Source organism: Nesoenas mayeri (genome assembly GCF_963082525.1).
Source record: "Nesoenas mayeri genome assembly, chromosome: 32".
Classification (NCBI taxonomy): domain Eukaryota; kingdom Metazoa; phylum Chordata; class Aves; order Columbiformes; family Columbidae; genus Nesoenas; species Nesoenas mayeri.
In genome coordinates, this window is record NC_137570.1 from 245,766 (window position 1) to 270,722 (window position 24,957).

Below are 24,957 nucleotides of genomic sequence, written 5' to 3' on the forward strand. Positions count from 1 at the left end.
CCTGCCCTTTTCTTCCCGCCATTTTCTTCCCGCCATTTTCTTCCCGCCATTTTCTTCCCGCCCTTTTTCTTCCCACCTTTTTTCTTCCCGCCCTTTTCTTCCCGCCCTTTTCTTCCCGCCCTTTTCTTCCCGCCCTTTTCTTCCCGCCCTTTTTTCCCGCCCTTTTCTCTGTTACCTCACACTGGTGTCTCTCACCACTTTTTCCCGCCCTTTTCTTCCCGCCCTTTTCTTCCCGCCTTTTTCTTCCCGCCCTTTTCTTCCCGCCCTTTTCTTCCCGCCCTTTTCTTCCCGCCCTTTTTTCCCGCCCTTTTCTCTGTTACCTCACACTGGTGTCTCTCACCACTTTTTCCCGCCCTTTTCTTCCCGCCCTTTTCTTCCCGCCCTTTTCTTCCCGCCCATTTCTTCCCGCCCATTTCTTCCCGCCCTTTTCTTCCCGCCCTTTTCTTCCCGCCCTTTTCTTCCCGCCCTTTTTTTCCCGCCCATTTTTTCCCTGCCCTTTTCTTCCCGCCATTTTCTTCCCGCCATTTTCTTCCCGCCATTTTCTTCCCGCCATTTTCTTCCCGCCCTTTTCTTCCTGCCATTTTCTTCCCGCCCTTTTTCTTCCCGCCCTTTTCTTCCCGCCCTTTTCTTCCCGCCCTTTTTTCTCGCCCTTTTCTCTGTTACCTCACACTGGTGTCTCTCACCACTTTTTCCCGCCCTTTTCTTCCCGCCCTTTTCTTCCCGCCTTTTTCTTCCCGCCCTTTTCTTCCCGCCCTTTTCTTCCCGCCCTTTTCTTCCCGCCCTTTTCTTCCCGCCCTTTTTTCCCGCCCTTTTCTCTGTTACCTCACACTGGTGTCTCTCACCACTTTTTCCCGCCCTTTTCTTCCCGCCCTTTTCTTCCCGCCCTTTTCTTCCCGCCCATTTCTTCCCGCCCATTTCTTCCCGCCCTTTTCTTCCCGCCCTTTTCTTCCCGCCCTTTTCTTCCCGCCCTTTTTTTCCCGCCCATTTTTTCCCTGCCCTTTTCTTCCCGCCATTTTCTTCCCGCCATTTTCTTCCCGCCATTTTCTTCCCGCCCTTTTCTTCCTGCCATTTTCTTCCCGCCCTTTTTCTTCCCGCCCTTTTTCTTCCCGCCCTTTTCTTCCCGCCCTTTTCTTCCCGCCCTTTTTTCTCGCCCTTTTCTCTGTTACCTCACACTGGTGTCTCTCACCACTTTTTCCCGCCCTTTTTCTTCCCGCCCTTTTTCTTCCCGCCCTTTTTCTTCCCGCCCTTTTCTTCCCGCCTTTTCTTCCCGCCTTTTCTTTCCGCCCTTTTCTTTCCGCCCTTTTCTTTCCGCCCTTTTCTTCCCGCCCTTTTCTTCCCGCCCTTTTTTCCCGCCCTTTTCTCTGTTACTTCACACTGGTGTCTCTCACCACTTTTTCCCGCCCTTTTTCTTCCCGCCCTTTTTCTTCCCGCCCTTTTTCTTCCCGCCCTTTTTCTTCCCGCCCTTTTCTTCCCGCCCTTTTCTTCCCGCCCTTTTTTCCCGCCCTTTTCTCTGTTACCTCACACTGGTGTCTCTCACCACTTTTTCCCGCCCTTTTCTTCCCGCCCATTTCTTCCCCGCCCATTTCTTCCCCGCCCTTTTCTCTTCCCGCCCTTTTCTCTTCCCGCCCTTTTCTCTTCCCGCCCTTTTCTCTTCCCGCCCTTTCTTCCCGCCCTTTCTTCCCGCCACTTTTTCCCGCCCTTTTTTCCCGCCTTTTCTGTAGCCTCACTGTCGTCTCTCACCATCTTTTCCCGCCCTTTTCTTCCCGCCCTTTTTTCCCGCCTTTTCTGTAGCCTCACTGTTGTCTCTCACCACCTTTTCCCGTCCTTTTTTCCCGCCCTTTTTTCCCGCCCTTTTCTCTATTACCTCACGCTGGCGTCTCTCACCACCTTTTCCCGCCCTTTTTTCCCGCCACTTTTTCCCGCCATTTTCTCTCTTATCTCACACTGGTGTCTCTCACCACTTTTTCCCGCCCTTTTTTCCCGCCATTTTCAGATTATCTCACCTAATTACCCCCATTAATTAACTCCTATCATTCTCTAGCCTCATTACCTTGCATAATCACCCCCCATAATTAACAGATCTCATTAACCATGTCGTTACGTCCATATTTGGAGGAGCTGTGGGCAATGGATCCGGAGGAGCACGAGTTACCCGTAACCCCATCTCGTAACCACATCACATCATTATCTTCCCTAATTACCCAATTAATTAACTCCTATCATTCTCTAGTGTCATTATCCGAGGTTATTAGTCCCTATAATTAACAGATCTCGTTATATATGTCGTTATGTCCATATTTGGAGGAGCTGCGGCCAACGGATCCAGAGGAGCGCGAGTTACCCGTAACCCCATCTCGTAACCACATCACATCATTATCTTCCCTAATTACCCCATTAATTAACTCCTATCATTCTCTAGCCTCATTACCTCACTTAGTTACCCCCTATAATTAATAGATCTCGTTATCTATGTCATTATGTCCATATTTGGAGGAGCTGCGGCCAACGGATCCAGAGGAGCGCGAGTTACCCGTAACCCCATCTCATAACCACATCACATCATTATCTTCCCTAATTACCCCATTAATTAACTCCTATCATTCTCTAGCCTCATTACCTCACTTAGTTACCCCCTATAATTAATAGATCTCGTTATCTATGTCATTATGTCCATATTTGGAGGAGCTGTGGGCAATGGATCCAGAGGAGCGCGAGTTACCCGTAACCCCATCTCGTAACCGCATCACATCATTATCTTCCCTAATTACCCCATTAATTAACTCCTATCATTCTCTAGCCTCATTACCTCACTTAGTTACCCCCTATAATTAATAGATCTCGTTATCTATGTCATTATGTCCATATTTGGAGGAGCTGCGGCCAACGGATCCAGAGGAGCGCGAGTTACCCGTAACCCCATCTCGTAACCACATCACATCATTATCTTCCCTAATTACCCCATTAATTAACTCCTATCATTCTCTAGTGTCATTATCCGAGATTATTAGTCTTTGTAATTAACAGATCTCGTTATCTATGTCATTATGTCCATATTTGGAGGAGCTGTGGCCAACGGATCCAGAGGAGCGCGAGTTACCCGTAACCCCATCTCGTAACCACATCACATCGTTATCTTCCCTAATTACCCCATTAATTAACTCCTGTCATTCTCTAGTCTCATTATCCGAGGTTATTAGTCCCTATAATTATTAGATCTCGTTATCTAAGTCATTACATCCATATTTGGAGGAGCTGTGGGCAATGGATCCGGAGGAGCACGAGTTACCCGTAACCCCATCTCATAACCACATCACATCATTATCTTCCCTAATTACCCCATTAATTAACTCCTATCATTCTCTAGGCTCATTACCTCACTTAGTTACCCCCTATAATTAATAGATCTCGTTATCTATGTCATTATGTCCATATTTGGAGGAGCTGCGACCAACGGATCCAGAGGAGCGCGAGTTACCCGTAACCCCATCTCGTAACCACATCACATCATTATCTTCCCTAATTACCCCATTAATTAACTCCTATCATTCTCTAGTGTCATTATCCGAGATTATTAGTCTTTGTAATTAACAGATCTCGTTATCTATGTCATTATGTCCATATTTGGAGGAGCTGTGGGCAACGGAGCTGGAGGAGCAGAAGTTGCGCGTAACTGCGTCGCGTCGTTATCTCCCCTAATTACCCCATTAATTAACTCTTATCGTTCTCTAGCCTCATTACCTCACTTAATTACCCCCTGTAATTAATAGATCTCGTTATCTATGTCATTATGTCCATATTTGGAGGAGCTGTGGGCAGTGGAGCCGGAGGAGCACAAGTTACCCACAACCTCATCTCGTAACTGCGTCGCTTCATTATCTCATATAATTATCCCCATTAATTAAGTCATATGATTCTGTAGCCTCATTATCTCACTTAATTACCCCCATAATTAACATATCTCATTAACCATGTCGTTACATCCATATTTGGAGGAGCTGTGGCCAACGGAGCCGGAGGAGCACGAGTTACCCATAACCCCATCTCGTGACCGCGTCACTTGATTATCCCCCCTAATTACCCCACTAATTAACGCCTCTCGTTAACGAGCAGCTGGAGGAGCTGCGGGCGCGCGCGCGGGAGCTGGAGGAGCGCGAGCGGCGCGAGAGCAAGAAGCTGGCGGACGAGGAGGCGCTGCGGCGGCTGCGATTGGCCGAGGAGCAGATCGAGCACCTGCAGCGCAAGCTGGCGGCCACCAAGCAGGTGATTAATTAGTTGTTAATTAGTTGTTAATTAGTTGCTAATTGGTTGTGGTATTAAGGCGGCGAGGGGGCTGGGAGGCTGCGGTTGGGCTATGGTTGGTCTGTAGATGGTGATGGGGCTGTAGAGCATGATTAGTCCATAATTAGTCTGTAATTAGTCCATGATGGGTCCATAGACCATGATTAGTCCATAATTAGTCTATGATGGGTCCATAGACCATAATTAGTCTATGATGGGTTCATAGACCATGATTAGTCCATAATTAGTACATAATTAGTCTATTATGGGTCCATAGACCATAATTAGTCTATGATGGGTTCATAGACCATGATTAGTCCATAATTAGTACATAATTAGTCTGTTATGGGTCCATAGACCATAATTAGTCTATGATGGGTTCATAGACCATGATTAGTCCATAATTAGTCCATAATTAGTCTATGATGGGTCCATAGACCGTAATTAGTCTATGATGGGTTCATAGACCATGATTAGTCCATAATTAGTCCATAATTAGTCCATGATGGGTCCATAGACCATGGTTAGTCCATAATTAGTCTATGATGGGTTCATAGACCATGATTAGTCCATAATTAGTCCATAATTAGTCCATGATGGGTCCATAGACCATGGTTAGTCCATAATTAGTCTATGATGGGTTCATAGACCATGATTAGTCCATAATTAGTCCGTAATTAGTCCATGATGGGTCCATAGACCATGGTTAGTCCATAATTAGTCTATGATGGGTTCATAGACCATGATTAGTCCATAATTAGTCCGTAATTAGTCCATGATGGGTCCATAGACCATGGTTAGTCCATAATTAGTCTATGATGGGTCCATAGACCATGATTAGTCCGTAATTAGTCTGTAATTAGTCCATGATGGGTCTGTAGTCCATGATGGGTCCATAGACCATGATTAGTCCATAATTAGTCCATAATTAGTCCATGATGGACCATGATGGGTCCATAGACCATGATTAGTCCGTAATTAGTCCATGATGGACCATGATGGGTCCATAGACCATGATTAGTCCGTAATTAGTCCATGATGGACCATGATGGGTCCATAGACCATGATTAGTCCGTAATTAGTCCATGATGGACCATGGTGGGTCCATAGACCATGATTAGTCCATAATTAGTCTGTAATTAGTCCATGGTGGGTCCATAGGTCCATAATTAGTCCATGATGGGTCCATAGACCATGATTAGTCCATAATTAGTCCATGATGGACCATGGTGGGTCCATAGACCATGATTAGTCCATAATTAGTCCGTAATTAATCCATAGTGGGTGCATAGACCATGATTAGTCCATAATTAGTCTGTAATTAGTCCATGGTGGGTCCATAGGTCCATAATTAGTCCATGATGGACCATGGTGGGTCCATAGACCATGATGGGTCCGTAGACCATGATTAGTCCATAATTAGTCCGTAATTAGTCCATGATGGGTCCATAGACCATGGTTAGTCCATAATTAGTCTATGATGGGTTCATAGACCATGATTAGTCCATAATTAGTCTGTAATTAGTCCATGATGGGTCCATAGACCATGATTAGTCCATAATTAGTCCATGATGGGTCCATAGACCATGGTTAGTCCATAATTAGTCTATGATGGGTCCATAGACCATGATTAGTCCATAATTAGTCCGTAATTAGTCCATGATGGGTCCGTAGACCATGATGGGTCTATAGGTCAATGATGGGTCCATAGACCATGATTAGTCCATAATTAGTCTATAATTAGTCCACGATGGGTCCATAGACCATGATGGGTCTATGATGAGTCTATAGACCATGATGGGTGCATAGACCATAATTAGTCCATAATTAGTCCATGATGAGTCTATAGACCATGATGGGTCCATAGGTCCATAATTGGTCCGTGATGGGTCCATAGACCTTGATGGGTCCATAGACCATGATGGGTCCATAATTAGTCCATGATGAGTCCATAGGTCCATAATTGGTCCATGATGGGTCCATAGACCACGATGAGTCCATGATGAGTCTATAGACCATGATGGGTCCATAATTAGTCCATGATGGGTCCATAGACCATGATGGGTCCGTGATGGGTCCATGATGAGTCTATAGACCATGATGGGTCCATAGACCATGATTAGTTCATAATTAGTCCATGATGAGTCTATAGACCATGATGGGTCTGTAGGTCGATAATTAGTCCATGATGGGTCCATAGACCATGATGGGTCCATGATGAGTCTATAGACCATGATGGGTCCATAGATAATGATTAGTCCATAATTAGTCCATGATGAGTCTATAGACCATGATGGGTCTGTAGGTCGATAATTAGTCCATGATGGGTCCATAGACCATGATGGGTCCATGATGAGTCTATAGACCATGATGGGTCCATAAATAATGATTAGTCCATAATTAGTCCATAATTAGTCCATGATGGGTCCATAGACCATAATGGGTCCATGTTGGGTCCATGGGTCAATGATGAGTCCATGATGGGTCCATAGACCACGATGGCTCCATAGTCCATCATCAATCCACGATTGGTCCATAACTCCATGGTGGGGGTCCATAGCTCATCCCTGATTGGTCCCCACCCTTGATGACGTCATCGCCCCCCAGGAGGAGGAGGCGCTGCTGTCGGAGATGGACGTGACGGGCCAGGCGTTCGAGGACATGCAGGAGCAGAACCTGCGGCTGCTGCAGCAGCTGCGCGAGAAGGACGACGCCAACTTCAAGCTCATGTCGGAGCGCATCAAGGCCAACCAGATCCACAAGCTGCTGCGCGAGGAGAAGGACGAGCTGGCCGAGCAGGTCCTGGCGCTCAAGGCGCAGGTGAGGGGACCCAGGAGTTCGGGAGGGGACCCAGGAGTTCGGGGGGGACCCAGGAGTTCAGGAAGTCAAGGAGTTTGAGGGACCCAAGTGACCAGGAGAACATGGAGATGATGGAGATGTTGTGATTGTCAAGGGCTAAGAGGGACCCGGGAGTTCGGGAGGGGACCCAGGAGTTCGGGAGGGGACCCAGGAGTTCAGGAGGGGACCCAGGAGTTCAGGAGGGGACCCAGGAGTTCGGGAGGGACCCAGGAGTTCGGGAAGTCAAGGGGTTGGAGGGACCCAAGTGACCAGGAGAACATGGAGATGATGGAGATGTTGTGATTGTCAAGGGTTAGAAGGGACCCAGGAGTTCGGGAGGGGACCCAGGAGTTCAGGAAGGGACCCAGGAGTTCGGGAGGAGCCAATATGGGACTTGGGAGTCCAGGAGGGACACAGGAGTTCGGGAAGCGACCCAGGACTTTGGGAGGGACCCAGGCGTCCGGGAAGGGACCCAGGCGTCCGGGGGTGTCGCGGGCAGGTGGACGCGCAGCTGCTGGTGATGCAGAAGCTGGAGGAGAAGGAGCGGGGGCTGCGGAGCAACTGGGGGGACCCAGGAGTTCGGGAGGGGACCCAGGCGTCCGGGAGGGGACCCAGGAGTTCAGGAAGGGACCCAGGAGTTCGGGAGGGGACCCAGGAGTTCGGGAGGGGACCCAAGCGTCCAGGAAGGACCCAGGTGTTCAGGAAGGGACCCAGGAGTTCGGGGGGGACCCAGGCGTCTGGGAGGAGCCAGTATGGGACTTGGGAGTTCAGGAGGGGACCCAGGAGTTCGGGAGGGACCTAGGAGTTCGGGAGGGACCCAGGCGTCCGGGAGGAGCCAATAGGGGACTTGGGAGTCCAGGAGGGACCCAGGACTTTGGGAGGGACCCAGGAGTTCGGGAAGCGACCCAGGACTTTGGGAGGGACCCAGGAGTTCGGGAAGGGACCCAGGCGTCCGGGGAGGGACCCAGGCATCCGGGGGTGTCGCGGGCAGGTGGACGCGCAGCTGCTGGTGGTGCAGAAGCTGGAGGAGAAGGAGCGGGGGCTGCAGAGCAGCCTGGCGGCCGTGGAGAAGGAGCTGGCGCTGCGGACACAGGCGCTGGAGCTCAACAAGAGGAAGGTCAGAATGGGACCCAGGCGTTCGGGGGGACCCGGGACCCCATAGAACTCAATAGAACCCAATAGGGACGCCGTATAACCCAATAGGGAGCCATAACCCCCATAGAACCCAATGGGGACCCGTAACCCCCCGTAGAACCCAGTAGGGACCCATAACTTCCATAGAACCCAATGGGGACCCGTAACCACCCATAGGACCCAATAGGGACCCAATAGAACCCAATAAGGACCCAGTAGAACCCAAAGGAGACCCATAACCCCCATAGAACCCAATGGGGACTCATAACCCCCATAGAACCCAGTGGGGACGCATAACCCACATAGAACCCAATAGGGACTCACAACCCCCATAGACCCCAGTAGGGACCCATAGAACCCAATAGGGACCCATAACCCCCATAGAACCCAGTAGGGACCCCATAGAACTCAGTAGAACCCAATAGACCCCATAGAACCCAATGGGGACCTTGTAACCCCCATAGAACCCAATGGGGACGCCGTATAAGCCAATAGGGATCCATAACCCCCATAGAACCCAATGGGAACCTTGTAACCCCCATAGAACCCAAAAGGGACCCATAACCCCCATAGAGCCCAATGGGGACCCATAACCCTCATAGAGCCCAGTGGGGACCCAATAGAACCCAATGGGGACCCATAACCCCCATAGAACCCAATGGGGACCTCATAGAATCCAGTAGGGACTCATAACCCACATAGAGCCCAATAGGGACCCAATAGAACCCAATGGGCACCCATAACCCTCATAGAGCCCAGTGGGGACCCAATAGAACCCAATAGGGACCCATAACCTCCATAGAACCCAATAGGGACCCCATAGAACCCAATAGGGACCCCATAGAACCCAATAGGGACCCCATAACCCCATAGACCCCAATAGGTACCCATAGAACCCAATAGGGACCCATAACCCACATAGAACTCAATGGGGACCCAATAGAACCCAATGGGGACTTATAACCCTCATAGACTCCAATAGGGACCCCATAGACCCCCAGTGGGGACCCATAGAGCCCTATAGAGCCCTATATGGACCCATATGGACCCCGCAGGCGGTGGAGGCGGCGAAGGCGGCCGAGGACCTGCGGGCGCAGGGCGAGAACAATAACCCTATAGGGACACATAGAACCCAATGGGGACCCATAACCCCATAGCACCTAATAGGGACCCATAACCCCCATAGAACCCAATGGGGACCCATAGAACCCAATGGGCACCCATAACCCTCATAGAGCCCAGTGGGGACCCAATAGAACCCAATGGGGACCCATAACCTCCATAGAACCCAATAGGGACCCAATAGAACCCAATAGGGAACCCATAGAACCCAATAGGGACCCCATAACCCCATAGACCCCAATAGGTACCCATAGAACCCAATAGGGACCCATAACCCACATAGAACTCAATGGGGACCCAATAGAACCCAATGGGGACTCATAACCCCCATAGAACCCAATGGGGACCCAGTAGAACCCAATGGGGAGTCATAACCCCCATAGACCCCAATAGGGACCCCATAGACCCCCAATGGGGACCCGTAACCCCCATAGAGCCCAATGGGGACCCATAACCCTCATAGAGCTCAATGGAGACACATAGAGCTCAATAGACACCAATAGAGACCCCATAGAGCCCAATAGGAACCTGTAACTCTCATAGACCACAATAGGGACCCCATAGCACCCAATAGAGACCCCATAGACCACCAGTGGGGACCCATAGAGCCCTATATGGACCCATATGGACCCCGCAGGCGGTGGAGGCGGCGCAGGCGGCCGAGGACCTGCGGGCGCAGGGCGAGAACAATAACCCTATAGGGACACATAGAACCCAATGGGGACCCATAACCCCCATAGAACCCAATAGGGACACATAGAACCCAATGGGGACCCATAACCCCCATAGAACCCAATGGGGACCCAATAGACCCCAATGGGCACCCATAACCCTCATAGAGCCCAGTGGGGACCCAATAGAACCCAATGGGGACCCATAACCCACATAGAGCCCAATGGGGACCTCATAGAACCCAATAGGGACCCCATAACCCCATAGACCCCAATAGGTACCCATAGAACCCAATAGGGACCCATAACCCACATAGAACTCAATGGGGACCCAATAGAACCCAATGGGGACTCATAACCCTCATAGAGCCCAAAAGGGACCCATAGAACCCAATGGGGACCCAATAGGACCCAATGGGGACCCATAACCCTTATAGATCCCAATGGGGACCCAGTAGAACATAAGTGGGACCCCATAGAACCCAATAGGACCCATAACCCCCATAGAGCCCAATGGGGACCCAATAGAACCCAATGGGGACCGATAACCCCAATAGAACCCAATGGGGACCGATAGAACCCAATGGGGACCCCATAGAACCCAGTAGGGACCCATAAACCACATAGAACCCAATAGGGACCCATAACCCTCATAGAGCCCAATGGGGACCCAATAGAACCCAATGGGGACTCATAACCCTCATAGAGCCCAATAGGGACCACATAGAGCCCAATAGGGACCACATAGAGCCCAATAGGGACCACATAGCACACAATGGGTACCCATAGAGCCCCATAGGGACCCATAGAGCCCTATATGGACCCATATGGACCCCGCAGGCGGTGGAGGCGGCGCAGGCGGCCGAGGACCTGCGGGCGCAGGGCGAGCACGTGCAGGGGCGGCTGCGGGAGCTGGCGGCGGCGGCGGCCGAGAACCGGGCGGCCAAGGACAAGGAGGCGCTGGGGCTCAAACGGGCCCAGGTATGAGCGATGGGGGGCACCATGGGGGGCTATGGGGGGTTATGGGGTCCCTATGGGGGGTTATGGGTCCCTATGGGGTTCTGTGGGGGGTTATGGGGTCTCTGTTGGGTTCTATGGGGTGCCCATTGGGTTCTATGGGCGTCATTTGGTCTCCATTGGGTTCTGTGGAGGGTTATGGGTCCCTATTGGGCTCTATGGGGGTTATGGGTCCCCATTGGGTTCTATGGGGTCCCCATTGGGTTCTATGGGTTCCCCATTGGCTTCTATGGGCGTCTCTTGGTCTCTATTGGGTTCTATTGGGGTCCTGTTGGGTTCTATGGAGGGTTATGGGTCCCTATTGGGTTGTGTGGGGTCCCTGTTGGGTTCTATGGGGTCCCTATTGGGCTCCATGAGATTTATGGGGTGCCTATTGGGTTCTATGGGGGTTATGGGTCCCTATTGGCTTCTAGGGGGTCCCTATTGGGCTCTACGGGTGTCATTTGGTCTCTATTGGGTTCTGTGGAGGGTTATGGGTCCCTATTGGGTTCTATGGGGTCCCCATTGGGCTCTATGGAGGGTTATGGGGTCCCTATTGGGTTCTATGGGGTCCCTATTGGGTTCTATGGGAGTTATGGGGTCCCTCTTGGGTTCTGTGGGGGTTATGGGGTCCCTATTGGGTTCTATGGAGGGTTATGGGTCCCCATTGGGTTCTGTGGGGGTTATGGGGTCCCCATTGGGTTCTATGGGGTCCCTATTGGGCTCTATGGGAGTTATGGGGTCCCTCTTGGGTTCTGTGGGGGTTATGGGGTCCCTATTGGGCTCTATGGGGGTTATGGGTCCCTATTGGGTTCTATGGGGGGTTATGGGGTCTCTATTGGGTTCTCTGGGTCTCATTTGGTCTCTATTGGGTTCTGTTGGGTTCTATGGGAGTTATTCAGTCTCTATTGGGTTCTATGGAGGGTTATGAGTCCCTATTGGGTTCTATGGGGTCCCCATTGGGTTCTATGGAGGTTATGGGTCCCTATTGGGTTCTATGGGGTCCCCATTGGGTTCTGTGGGGGTTATGGGGTCCCTATTGGGTTCTATGGGGGGTATGGGTCTCTTGGTTTCTGTAGGGTTATGGGGTCCTGATTGGGTTCTATGGGGGTTATGGGGTCCCTATTGGCTTCTAGGGGGTCCCTATTGGGCTCTATGGGGGTTATGGGGTCCCTCTCGGGTTCTGTGGGGGTTATGGGTCCCTATTGGCTTCTATGGGGTCCCGATTGGGTTCTATGGTGGTTATAGGGTCCCTGTTGTCTTCTATGGGGTCCCCATTGGGTTCTATGGGGTCCCTATTGGGCTCTGTGGGGGTTATGGGGTCGCTATTGGGTTCTATTGGGTTCTATGGAGGGTTTTGGGGTCCCTCTTGGGTTCTATGGGGTCCCCATTGGGTTCTGTGGAGGGTTATGGGTCCCCATTGGGTTCTATGGGGGTTATGGGGTCCCTGTTCGGTTCTATGGGGGTCCCCATTGGGCTCTATGGAGACTATGGGTCCCTATTGGGTTCTAGGGGGGTTATGGGTCTCTGTTGGGTTCTATGGGGGTCATGGGGACCTATGGGTTTCTATGGGGCTCTATAGGATCCCTATAGGGTCTATAGGAGCCCGTGGTCCTCCCCTCTTACAGTAGGAACTGTCGCGCATGAGATGCCCTATGGCCGTCTATGGGGACCTATAGGGATCTATAGAGGTTTGGAGGGATCTATGGGGACCTCTAGGGGTCTGTAGGGCCCTATAGGGTCCCTATAGGAGCCCCATGGTCCTCCCGTCCTATAGGAGGAGCTGTCGCGCCTGCGCCGCAAGCTGGAGAAGCAGCGCAAGGTGGAGGTTTACGCCGACGCCGACCAGATCCTGCAGGAGGAGATCAAGGAATACCGGGTGGGTGGGGCCCTGAGCACCCATGGGTGGGGCCCTGAGCACCCATGGGTGTCCCCCTCGCATTGGCGGCCATCTTGTCCCATTATCTCACAATCTTCCATTGGGTGGTAGAACCTCAAGTTGGGTTCATAGAACCTCTGGTTGGGTTTAGAAGGTGATTGGTTGGCTTGGGAGACCCATAGGTTGGGCTGGAGGACCCATGGGAGTCACCCTGAGCACCCATGGGTGTCACCCTCTCATTGGTGGCCATCTTGTCCCATCATCTCACAATCTTCCATTGGGTGGTAGAACCTCAAGTTGGGTTCATAGACCTTCCAGATGGGGCTAGAAGGTGATTGGTTGGCTTGGAGGACCCATGGGTGGGGCTGGAGGACCCATGGGTGTCACCCTGAGCACCCATGGGTGTCACCCTCCCATTGGTGGCCATCTTGTCCCATCATCTCGCCATCTTCTGTTGAGTGGTAGAACCTCAAGTTGGGTTCATAGACCTTCCAGATGGGGCTAGAAGGTGATTGGTTGGCTTGGAGGACCCATGGGTGGGGCTGGAGGACCCATGGGTGTCACCCTGAGCACCCATGGGTGTCACCCTCTCATTGGCGGCCATCTTGTCCCATCATCTCACCATCTTCCATTGGGTGGTAGAACCTCAAGTTGGGTTCATAGAACCTCTGGGTGGCTCTAGAAGCCCATGGGTGGCTCTAGAAGCTGATTGGTTGACTCGGAAGACCCATGGGTGTCACCCTGAGCACCCATGGGTGTCACCCTCTCATTGGTGGCCATCTTGTCCCGTCATCTCTCCATCTTCCATTGGGTGGTAGAACCTCACGTTGGGTTCATAGAACCTCTGATTGGGTTTAGAAGCCCATGGGTGGAGCTAGAAGGTGATTGGTTGGCTTGGGAGACCCATGGGTGTCACCCTGAGCACCCATGGGTGTCCCCCTCGCATTGGCGGCCATCTTGTCCCGTCATCTCTCCATCTTCCATTGGGTGGTAGAACCTCACGTTGGGTTCATAGAACCTCTGATTGGGTTTAGAAGCCCATGGGTGGAGCTAGAAGCTGATTGGTTGACTTGGAAGACCCATGGGTGTCACCCTGAGCACCCATGGGTGTCCCCCTCGCATTGGCGGCCATCTTGTCCTGTCGTCTCTCCATCTTCCATTGGGTGGTAGAACCTCTGGTTGGGTTCATAGAACCTCTGGTTGGGTCTAGAAGGTGATTGGTTGACTTGGAGGACCCATAGGTGGGACTGGAGGACCCATGGGTGTCACCCTGAGCACCCATGGATGTCACCCTCGCATTGGCGGCCATCTTGTCCCGTCATCTCTCCATCTTCCATTGGGTGGTAGAACCTCAAGTTGGGTTCATAGACCTTCCAGATGGGGCTAGAAGGTGATTGGTTGGCTTGGAGGACCCATAGGTGGGGCTGGAGGACCCATGGGTGTCACCCTCGCATTGGCGGCCATCTTGTCCCATCATCTCACCATCTTCTGTTGGGTGGTAGAACCTCAAGTTGGGTTCATAGAACCTCTGGTTGGGTTTAGAAGGTGATTGGTTGGCTTGGGAGACCCATAGGTGGGGCTGGAGGACCCATGGGAGTCACCCTGAGCACCCATGGGTGTCACCCTCGCATTGGCAGCCATCTTGTCCCGTCATCTCTCCATCTTCCATTGGGTGGTAGAACTTCACGTTGGGTTCATAGAACCTCTGGTTGGGTTTAGAAGCCCATGGGTGGGTTTAGAAGCCCATGGGTGGCTCTAGAACCCCATGGGTGCTTCTAGAAGCAGATTGGTGGCTTCCGAGGCGCCGCTGACGGCCATCTTGCCGCAGGCCCGCCTGACCTGCCCCTGCTGCAACGCCCGCAAGAAGGACGCCGTCCTCACCAAGTGCTTCCACGTCTTCTGCTTCGAGTGCGTCAAGAGCCGCTACGACACGCGCCAGCGCAAGTGCCCCAAGTGCAACGCGGCCTTCGGCGCCCACGACTTCCACCGCGTCTACATCAGCTGAGCCCCCCATGGTGGCCATTGGGGGGGGTTGTTGGCCAATTGAGGGGGTTGGTGGTCAACTGAGGTCAACCAAGGGCAACTATGGGCAACTGAGGTCAACCATGGTCATCCAAGACCAGCCATGATCAACCAAGGTCAATCATGGTCAACCAAGATCAACTGAAGTCAACCATGGGCAACCAAGGTCAACCATGGCCAACCAGGACTAACCATGATCAACTATGGCCAACCATGATCAACCATGGTCATCTAAGATGAACCGATGTCAACCGTGGTCAACCAAGGCCAACTATGGTCAACTGAGGTCAACCATGGTCAACGGAGGTCGACCATTGTCAACCAAGACCAACCATGGGCAACCAAGACCAACCTTGGGCAATCAAGATCAACTGAGGTCAACCAAGGTCAACCATGGTCAACTGAAGTCAACCATGGTCAACCATGGCCAACCAAGACCAAACAAGGTCAAGAATGGTCAACCAAGATCAACTGATGTCAACCGTGGTCAACCAAGGCCAACTATGGTCAACCGAGGTCGACCATGGTCAACCATGGTCAACCAAGGTCATCCATGGTCAACCAAGGTGAACCAAGACCAACCAAGGTCAACCATGGTCAACCAAGATCAACCGATGTCAACCGTGGTCAATCATGGTCAACGAAGACCAACCATGGTCAACTGAGGTCAACCGTGGTCAACCAAGACCAACCATGGTCAACCAAGACCAACCTTGGGTAATCAAGATCAACTGAGGTCAACCATGGTCATCCAAGACCAACCAAACTCAACCATGGCCAATCAAGATCAACCGTGGTCAACCATGGTCAACTGAGGTCAACCAAGACCAACCATGGTCAACCACGATCAACCGATGTCAACCATGGTCAACCAAGATCAACCATGGCCAACTAAGGTCAACCTTGGGCAACCATGGTCAACCAAGGTCAACCATGGTCAACAAAGACCAGCCATGGTCAACTGAGGTCAACCATGGTCATCCAAGGTCATCCATGGTCAACCATGGTCAACTGAGGTCAGCCATGGTCAACCAAGATCAACCAAGGTCAACCATGGTCATCTAAGGTCAACCATGGCCAATCAAGGTCAACCTTGGGCAACCAAGGTCAACCAAAATCAACCATGGTCAACCAAGTTCATCCATGGTCAACCAAGGTGAACCAAGACCAACCAAGGTCAACCATGGTCAACCAAGATCAACCGATGTCAACCGTGGTCAACTGAGGTCAACCAAGACCAACCATGGGCATCCAAGACCAGCCACGGGCAACCAAGATCAACCGATGTCAACCATGGTCGACCAAGATCAACCATGGTCAACCAAGTTCAACCATGGTCATCCAAGGTCATCCATGGTCAACTGAGGTCAACCATGGTCAACTAAGGTCAACCTTGGGCAACCAAGATCAACCATGGTCAACTGAGGTCAACCATGGTCAACCAAGGTCAACCTTGGGCAACCAAGATCAACCATGGTCAATTGAGGTCAACCATGGTCAACCAAGATCAACCGATGTCAACCATGGTCAACTGAGGTCAACCATGGTCAAGCAAGACCGACCATGGGCAACCAAGGTCAATCATGGTCAACCATGGCCAACCAAGACCAGCCATGGCCAACCATGACCAACCAAGACCAACCATGACCAACCATGGCCAACCAATATCAACCGATGTCAACCATGACCAATCATGGCCAACCAAGGCCAACCAAGAGCAACCATGGCCAACCATGGCCAACCATGACCAACCATGGCCAACCAAGACCAACCATGGCCAACCAAGACCAACCATGGCCAACCATGACCAACCATGGCCAACCAAGACCAACCATGGCCAACCAAGACCAACCATGGCCAACCATGACCAACCATGGCCAACCATGACCAACCATGGCCAACCATGACCAACCATGGCCAACCATGACCAACCATGGCCAACCAAGACCAACCATGGCCAACCAAGGTCCACCATGTCCAACCACAGGTCTTGGTCTGGGTCATCACCACCTTGGAGACCCCCCTTGATTCTACATCCTCATTGGTTGAACCCCCCCACCCCCCTCAGCCAATCACAACCCCCGGCGACGAGTCGACGCCCCCCCCCCCGCTTCATGTTGGAACCCCCCAGGTGCCCCACAGCACCCATGGGTGCCCCCTTGGTGACCTATGGGTGCTCCCCCCCCCCCATGACCTATAGGTGGCCCCGCCCCCCTCCCAACCCATCCCAACCAATAAAGCGCTTGGAGCTGCCGTGTGGCTGTTGGGAGGACCCAGGCGTCCGGGTAGGGGGGGAGGTGGGGTACCCAAGGGTGAGGTGAGACCATAGAGTTGAGGTAGAGGGGCCACGTGACCAAAAATGGGGGGACCAGGGGACCCCAGAATTGCACCAAATGACCCCAAAGTGACTGGACACCATAGAGTTCTGGAGGACCTTCTGCTCAGCCCACCCTAATGACCATAGAGACCTGGAGGACCCGCCTCCTCCACTGTCGTACCGGGGAGACCATAGAGAGCTGGAGGACCCTCCTGCCAGCCCACCCCAATGACCATAGAGAGCTGGAGGACCTCCCAGCCTGTCTCTTATCAACCATAGAGTCCTGGAGGACTCTCGGCCCAGTCTGCCCCAATGACCATAGAGAGCTGGAGGACCCACCTCCCAGCCCGCCCCAATGACCATTGAGAGCTGGAGGACCCTCCTCCCAGCCCTCCCCAATGACCATAGAGACCTGGAGGACCTCCCAGCCTGTCTCTAATCAACCATAGAGTCCTGGAGGACTCTCGACCCAGTCGGCCCCAATGACCATAGAGAGCTGGAGGACTCTCCTCCCAGTCTGCCCCAATGACCATAGAGACCTGGAGGACCCGCCTCCTCCACTGTCGTACCGGGGAGACCATAGAGACCTGGAGGACCCTCCTCCCAGCCCTCCCCAATGACCATAGAGAGCTGGAGGACCTCCCAGCCTGTCTCTAATCAACCATAGAGTCCTGGAGGACCCTCCTCCCAGCCCGCCCCAATGACCATAGAGAGCTGGAGGACCTCCCAGCCTGTCTCTAATCAACCATAGAGTCCTGGAGGACCCTCCTCCCAGCCCGCCCCAATGACCATAGAGAGCTGGAGGACCTCCCAGCCTGTCTCTAATCAACCATAGAGTCCTGGAGGACTCTCCACCCAGTCTGCCCCAATGACCATAGAGAGCTGGAGGACTCTCCTCCCAGCCCACCCCAATGACCATAGAGAGCTGGGGGACCTCCCAGCCTGTCTCTAATCAACCATAGAGTCCTGGAGGACTGTCCTCCTATGGGGAAACCATAGAGCCCCAATTAAACCCCAATTAACACCCCCAATTAACCCCTAATTACCCGCCATTAAACCCCAATTAATTAACCCCTCAATTAACCCCTAATTACCCGCCATTAAACCCCAATAACCCCCCCAATTAACTGCAATTAACCCCTAATTAACCAGCCAAAAGGGGGCGTGGCCTCAATTAAAGAAGCTCCGCCCCCTCCCAGCCTATTAAAGGCGCTTAAATCTGCATCTAATTAACCTCATTTGCATAAAATCCGAGGTCAAAAAACGTCTTTAATGGGGTGGGGGAGGGGCGGGAAAATCCACTTCGATTGGGGGGGGACCGGAAGTCCCCTTATGGAGGGGGGGAGGGGCCAGAAACACCACTTCCGGTTGGGGGGGGCTTCAAGACGGGGTTTCCCCATTAGGGGGGTCGCCCGCTGGCCCCTCCCCCTCCACTTCCGGTCCCTCCCCTTCCACTTCCGGCTTCCCTCCTGCTTTTTCCAGCCCCTCCCCCTCCACTTCCGGCCCGTCCTTTTCAGCTTCCGGCCCCTCCCCTTCGACTTCCGGCCCCTCCCCCTCCTCCAGGCGCTCCCGGAAGTTCCGCCGGAAGAAGCCACACTGGGGGGGGGGGGCAATCAATTAACACCCCCAATTAACCCCTAATTACCCCCAATTAACCCCTAATTAACCCCTAATTAAACCTCCAATTAACCCCTAATTAACCCCTAAATCCTCCCAATTAACCCCTAATTAAACCCTTCAATTAACCCCCAATTATCCCCTCAATTACCCTCTAATTATCCCCTAATTAACGCGTAATTAACCCCCAATTAACCTCCAATTATCCCAATTAACCCCAAATTATCCCCCCAATTAACCCTCTAATTATCCCCCCAATTACCATCTTATTATTAACCCAATTCCCCCTCAATTAACCCCTAATTAATCCCCCAATTAACACCCAATTAACCCCCAATTACCCCCTAATTATCCCCCCAATTAACCCTCTAATTACTCCCCAATTACCCCCCAATTAACCCCCCAATTAACCCCCTAATTCCCCCCCAATTATCCCTCAAATAAGCGCCTAATTACCCCTAATTATCCCCCCAATTAACCCCCAATTAACCCTCAATTAACCCCCCAATTAACCCCCAATTACCACTCCAATTAACCCCTAATTAAACCCCCAATTATCCCCTAATTCCCCCCCAATTAACCCCTAATTAGACCCTCAATTACCACTCCAATTAACCCCTATTTCCCCCTAATTATCCCACCCCAATTAACTCCTAATTAGCCCCACAATTAACACCTCATTATCCCTCCAATTACCCCCTAATTCCCCCCAATTACCGCCCCAATTATCCCCAATTAAACCCCCATTTACCGCCCTAATTAACCCCTAATTCCCCCCAATTATTCCCAATTAATCCCCAAATACCCCCAATTAACCCCTAATTAACCCCCAAATTACTCCCCAATTAACCTCTAATTAACCCCCAATTAACCTCCAGTTATGCCCCCTATTAACCCCCAATTAACCCCAACTTATCCACCAATTAACCCCTAATCACCCCCCCAATTAATCCCCAATTATCCCCCTATTAGCCCCTAATTAACCCCCAAATTACTCCCCCAATTAACCCCTAATCCCCCCAATTATCCGTCAATTATCTCCCAATTATCCCCCCAATTAACCCCTAATTAACCCCTAATTAACTCCCAATTATCCCAATTATCCCCAAATTATCCCCCAATTATCCCCAATTAACCCCCAATTAACCCCCCAATTAACCCTCTAATTATCCCCAAAATTACCCCCCAATTAACCCCTAATTAACCTCCCAGTTATCCCCCAATTAACCTCCAATTATCTCCCCCATTAACCCCTAATTATCCCCCAAATTACTCCCCCAATTAACCTCCCCCAATTATCCCTAAATTATCCCCCAATTATCCCCAATTATCCTCCAATTACCCCCACAATTAACCCTCTAATTATCACCCGAATTGCCACCTAATTAACCCCCAATTAACCCCCAATTATCCCCCCATTAACCCCTAATTAACCCCCAAACTACTCCTCTAATTAACCCCTAATTAACCCCCAAATTACTCCCCCAATTAACTCCTAAATAACCCCCAATTATCCCCCTATTAACCCCTAATTAACCCCCAAATTACTCCCCCAATTAACCCCTAATTAACCCCCCAATTAGCACCCCAATTTACCCCTATTTCCCCCTCATTATCCCCCCAATTAACCCCCAATTATCCCCCCAATTACTGCCTCAATGAACTCCCAATTATCCCCCCATTAACCCCTCATTAACCCCCAAATTACTCCTCTAATTAATCCCCAAATTACCCCCCCAATTAACCCCCAATTATCCCCCAATTAACCCCCAATTATTCCCTCATTGACCCCTAATTAACCCCCAAACTACTCCTCTAATTAACCCCTAATTATCCCCCAAATTACCCCCCAATTATTCCCTAATTAACCCCCCAATTAACCCCCAATTAACTCCTAGTTATCCCCCCAAATTACCCCCCAATTAACCCCCAATTAACCCCCAATTATCCCCCCAAATTACCCCCCAATTAACCCCTCAATTCACCCCCCAATTCCCCCCCAATTAACCCCCAATTAAACCCCCAATTCCCCCCCAATTATCCCCCAATTAACCCCCAATTAACCCCCCAATTCCTCCCAATTCCTCCCCAATTAACCCCCAATTAACCCCCCAATTCTCCCCCAATTCCCCCTCAATTAACCCCCAATTAACCCTCAATTCCCCCCCTATTCCCCCCCAATTAACCCTCAATTAGCCCCCCAATTCCCCCCCAATTCCCCCCCAATTAACCCCCAATTAACCCCCCAACTCCCCCCCAATTCCTCCCCAATTAACCCCCCAATTAACCCCTCAATTCCCCCCTTGGCCCCGCCCCCCCAGGCCCCGCCCACCTTGCGCAGGCCGCAGCCAATCAGCAGCAGGAGGAGGAGCCCCCCGGCCACGCCCCCCAACAGCCACGCCCGGGGGTCGAACTCGGGGATCAGCTCCAGTGACGTCACCCCCTGGGGTCAGAGGTCACGTGGGGGGGGTCACGGGGTCACATGGGGTCACGTGGGGGTCAAATGGGGGGGTCACATGGGGTCACATGGGGGCATATGGGGGGTAAATGGGGGGTCACATGGGGTCATATGGGGGTCACATTGGGTCATATGAGGGGCGAATAGGGGTCATATGGGGGGTCCTATGGGGGTCACATGGGGTCGTATGGGTTCACATTGGGGTCATATGGGGGTCACATTGGGGTCATATGGGGGTCACATGGGGGTAAATGGGGGTCACATGGGGTCATATGGGGGTCACATGGGGTCATATGGGGCCAAATGGGGGGTCACATGGGGCATATGGGGGTCAGATGGGGGGTCAGGGGGTCACATGGGGGTGTAACATGGGGGTCACATGGGGTCATATGGGGGCAAATGAGGGGTCACATGGGGCATATGGGGTCACATTGGGGGTCAGGGGGTCACATGGGGGTGTAACATGGGGGTCACATGGGGTCATATGGGGGCAAATGGGGGGTCACATGGGGCATATGGGGGTCACATTGGGGGTCAGGGGGTCACATGGGGGTGTAACATGGGGGTCACATGGGGTCATATGGGGGCAAATGGGGGGTCACATGGGGCATATGGGGGTCACATTGGGGGTCAGGGGGTCACATGGGGGTGTAACATGGGGGTCACATGGGGTCATATGGGGGCAAATGGGGGGTCACATGGGGCATATGGGGGTCACATTGGGGGTCAGGGGGTCACATGGGGTCATATGGGGGTCACATGGGGTCATATGGGGGCAAATGGGGGGTCACATGGGGCATATGGGGGTCACATTGGGGGTCAGGGGGTCACATGGGGGTGTAACATGGGGGTCACATGGGGTCATATGGGGGCAAATGGGGGGTCACATGGGGCATATGGGGGTCACATTGGGGGTCAGGGGGTCACATGGGGGTGTAACATGGGGGTCACATGGGGTCATATGGGGGCAAATGGGGGGTCACATGGGGCATATGGGGGTCACATTGGGGGTCAGGGGGTCACATGGGGGTGTAACATGGGGGTCACATGGGGTCATATGGGGGCAAATGGGGGGTCACATGGGGCATATGGGGGTCACATTGGGGGTCAGGGGGTCACATGGGGATGTAACATGGGGGTCACATGGGGTCATATGGCGCAAATGGGGGGGTCAGGGGGTCACATGGGGTCATATTGGGGGTCACATGGGGTCATATGGGGGGGCAAATGGGGGGTCACATGGGGCATATGGGGGTCACATTGGGGGTCAGTGGGTCTCATGGGGGGGTCACATGGGGGTCACATGGGGTCATATGGGGGTCACATGGGGTCATATGGGGGGGTCACATGGGGTCATATGGGGGTAAATGGGGGGTCAGGGGGTCACATGAGGGTCACATGGGGTCATATGGGAGGTGAATAGGGGTCATATGGGGGGTCATATGGGGGTCACATGGGGTCATATGGGGTCACATTGGGGTCATATGGGGGTCACATGGGGTCATATGGGGGACAAATGGGGGGGGTCAGGGGGTCATATGGGATCACATGGGGGTCAAATGGGGGGTCACATGGGAGGTCACATTGGGGTCATATGGGGGTCACATGGGGGGGTAAATGGGAGGTCACATGGGGTCATATGGGGGTCACATGGGGTCATATGGGCGGCAAATGGGGGGTCACATGGGGCATATGGGGGTCACATTGGGGGTCAGTGGGTCTCATGGGGGGTCACTTAGGGGTCACATGGGGTCATATGGGAGTCACATGGGGTCATATGGGGGGGTCATATGGGGGTCACATGGGGTCATATGGGGGTAAATGGGGGGTCAGGGGGTAACATGAGGGTCACATGGGGTCATATGGGGGATGAATAGGGGTCATATGGGGGGTCATATGGGGGTCACATGGGGTCACATTGGGGTCATATGGGGGTCACATGGGGTCATATGGGGGACAAATGGGGGGGTCAGGGGGTCATATGGGATCACATGGGGGTCAAATGGGGGGTCACATGGGGTCACATTGGGGTCATATGGGGGTCACATGGGGGGTAAATAGGGGGTCACATGGGGTCATATGGGGGTCACATGGGGTCATATGGGGGCAAATGGGGGGTCACATGGGGCATATGGGGGTCACATTGGGGGTCAGGGGGTCACATGGGGGTGTAACATGGGGGTCACATGGGGTCATATGGGGGCAAATGGGGGGGGTCAGGGGGTCACATGGGGTCATATTGGGGGTCACATGGGGTCATATGGGCGGCAAATGGGGGGTCACATGGGGCATATGGGGGTCACATTGGGGGTCAGTGGGTCTCATGGGGGGTCACATGGGGGTCACATGGGGTCATATGGGGGTCACATGGGGTCATATGGGGGGGTCATATGGGGGTCACATGGGGTCATATGGGGGTAAATGGGGGGTCAGGGGGTCACATGAGGGTCACATGGGGTCATATGGGGGGTGAATAGGGGTCATATGGGGGGTCATATGGGGGTCACATGGGGTCATATGGGGTCACATTGGGGTCATATGGGGGTCACATAGGGTCATATGGGGGACAAATGGGGGGGTCAGGGGGTCATATGGGATCACATGGGGGTCAAATGAGGGGTCACATGGGGTCACATTGGGGTCATATGGGGGTCACATGGGGGGTAAATGGGGGGTCACATGGGGTCATATGGGGGTCACATGGGGGGTAAATGGGGGCAAATGGGGGGTCACATGGGGCATATGGGGGTCACATTGGGGGTCAGGGGGTCACATGGGGGTGTAACATGGGGGTCACATGGGGTCATATGGGGGTCACATGGGGTCATATGGGGGGTCATATGGGGGTCACATGGGGTCATATAGGGGTAAATGGGGGGTCAGGGGGTCACATGAGGGTCACATGGGGTCATATGGGAGGTGAATAGGGGTCATATGGGGGGTCATATGGGGGTCACATGGGGTCATATGGGGTCACATTGGGGTCATATGGGGGTCACATGGGGGACAAATGGGGGGGTCAGGGGGTCATATGGGATCACATGGGGGTCAAATGGGGGGTCACATGGGGTCACATTGGGGTCATATGAGGGTCACATGGGGGGTAAATGAGGGGTCACATGGGGTCATATGGGGGTCACATGGGGGGTAAATGGGGGCAAATGGGGGGTCACATGGGGCATTTGGGGGTCAGGGGGTCACATGGGGGTGTAACATGGGGGTCACATGGGGTCATATGGGATCACATTGGGGGGCAAATGGGGGGGTCAAATGGGGCATATGGGGGGTCACATTGGGGGTCAGGGCGTCACATGGGGATGTAAAATGGGGGTCACATGGGGTCATATGGGGGGTCAGGGGGTCACATGGGGGTCACATGGGGGACAAATGGGGGGGGTCAGGGGGTCACATTGGGGTCAGATGGGGGTCAGATGTGGGTCATATGGGGGTCAAATGGGGGGTCACATGGGGTCACATTGGGGTCATATGGGGGTCACATGGGGTCATATGGGGGTCAAATTGGGGTTCAGGGGGTTACATGGGGTCATATAGGGGGGCAGGGGGTCACATTGGGGTCAGATGGGGGAGTCACATGGGGTCATGGGGGTCACATTGGGGTCATATG

General features: G+C 52.8%; 1 protein-coding gene across 2 annotated transcripts in view; it reads left to right on the top strand.

Annotated features, from left to right (window-relative positions):
• Window positions 1–17,176, top strand: part of RNF40 (ring finger protein 40) — a 51,109-nt gene extending 33,933 nt beyond the window's left edge. Inside the window, exons 14-19 of one of the 2 annotated variants that reach the window (XM_080361444.1) lie at window positions 4,111–4,260; window positions 6,886–7,098; window positions 8,108–8,233; window positions 10,884–11,024; window positions 12,817–12,918; window positions 14,747–17,176. In XM_080361444.1, the coding sequence (XP_080217570.1) occupies window positions 4,111–4,260; window positions 6,886–7,098; window positions 8,108–8,233; window positions 10,884–11,024; window positions 12,817–12,918; window positions 14,747–14,923 (909 nt within the window). In that variant the 3' untranslated portion in view covers window positions 14,924–17,176. The remainder of the gene's footprint in view (window positions 1–4,110; window positions 4,261–6,885; window positions 7,099–8,107; window positions 8,234–10,883; window positions 11,025–12,816; window positions 12,919–14,746) is intronic. The other variant, XM_080361445.1, reaches the window with a different exon arrangement.
• The last annotated feature ends 7,781 nt before the right edge of the window (window positions 17,177–24,957 follow it).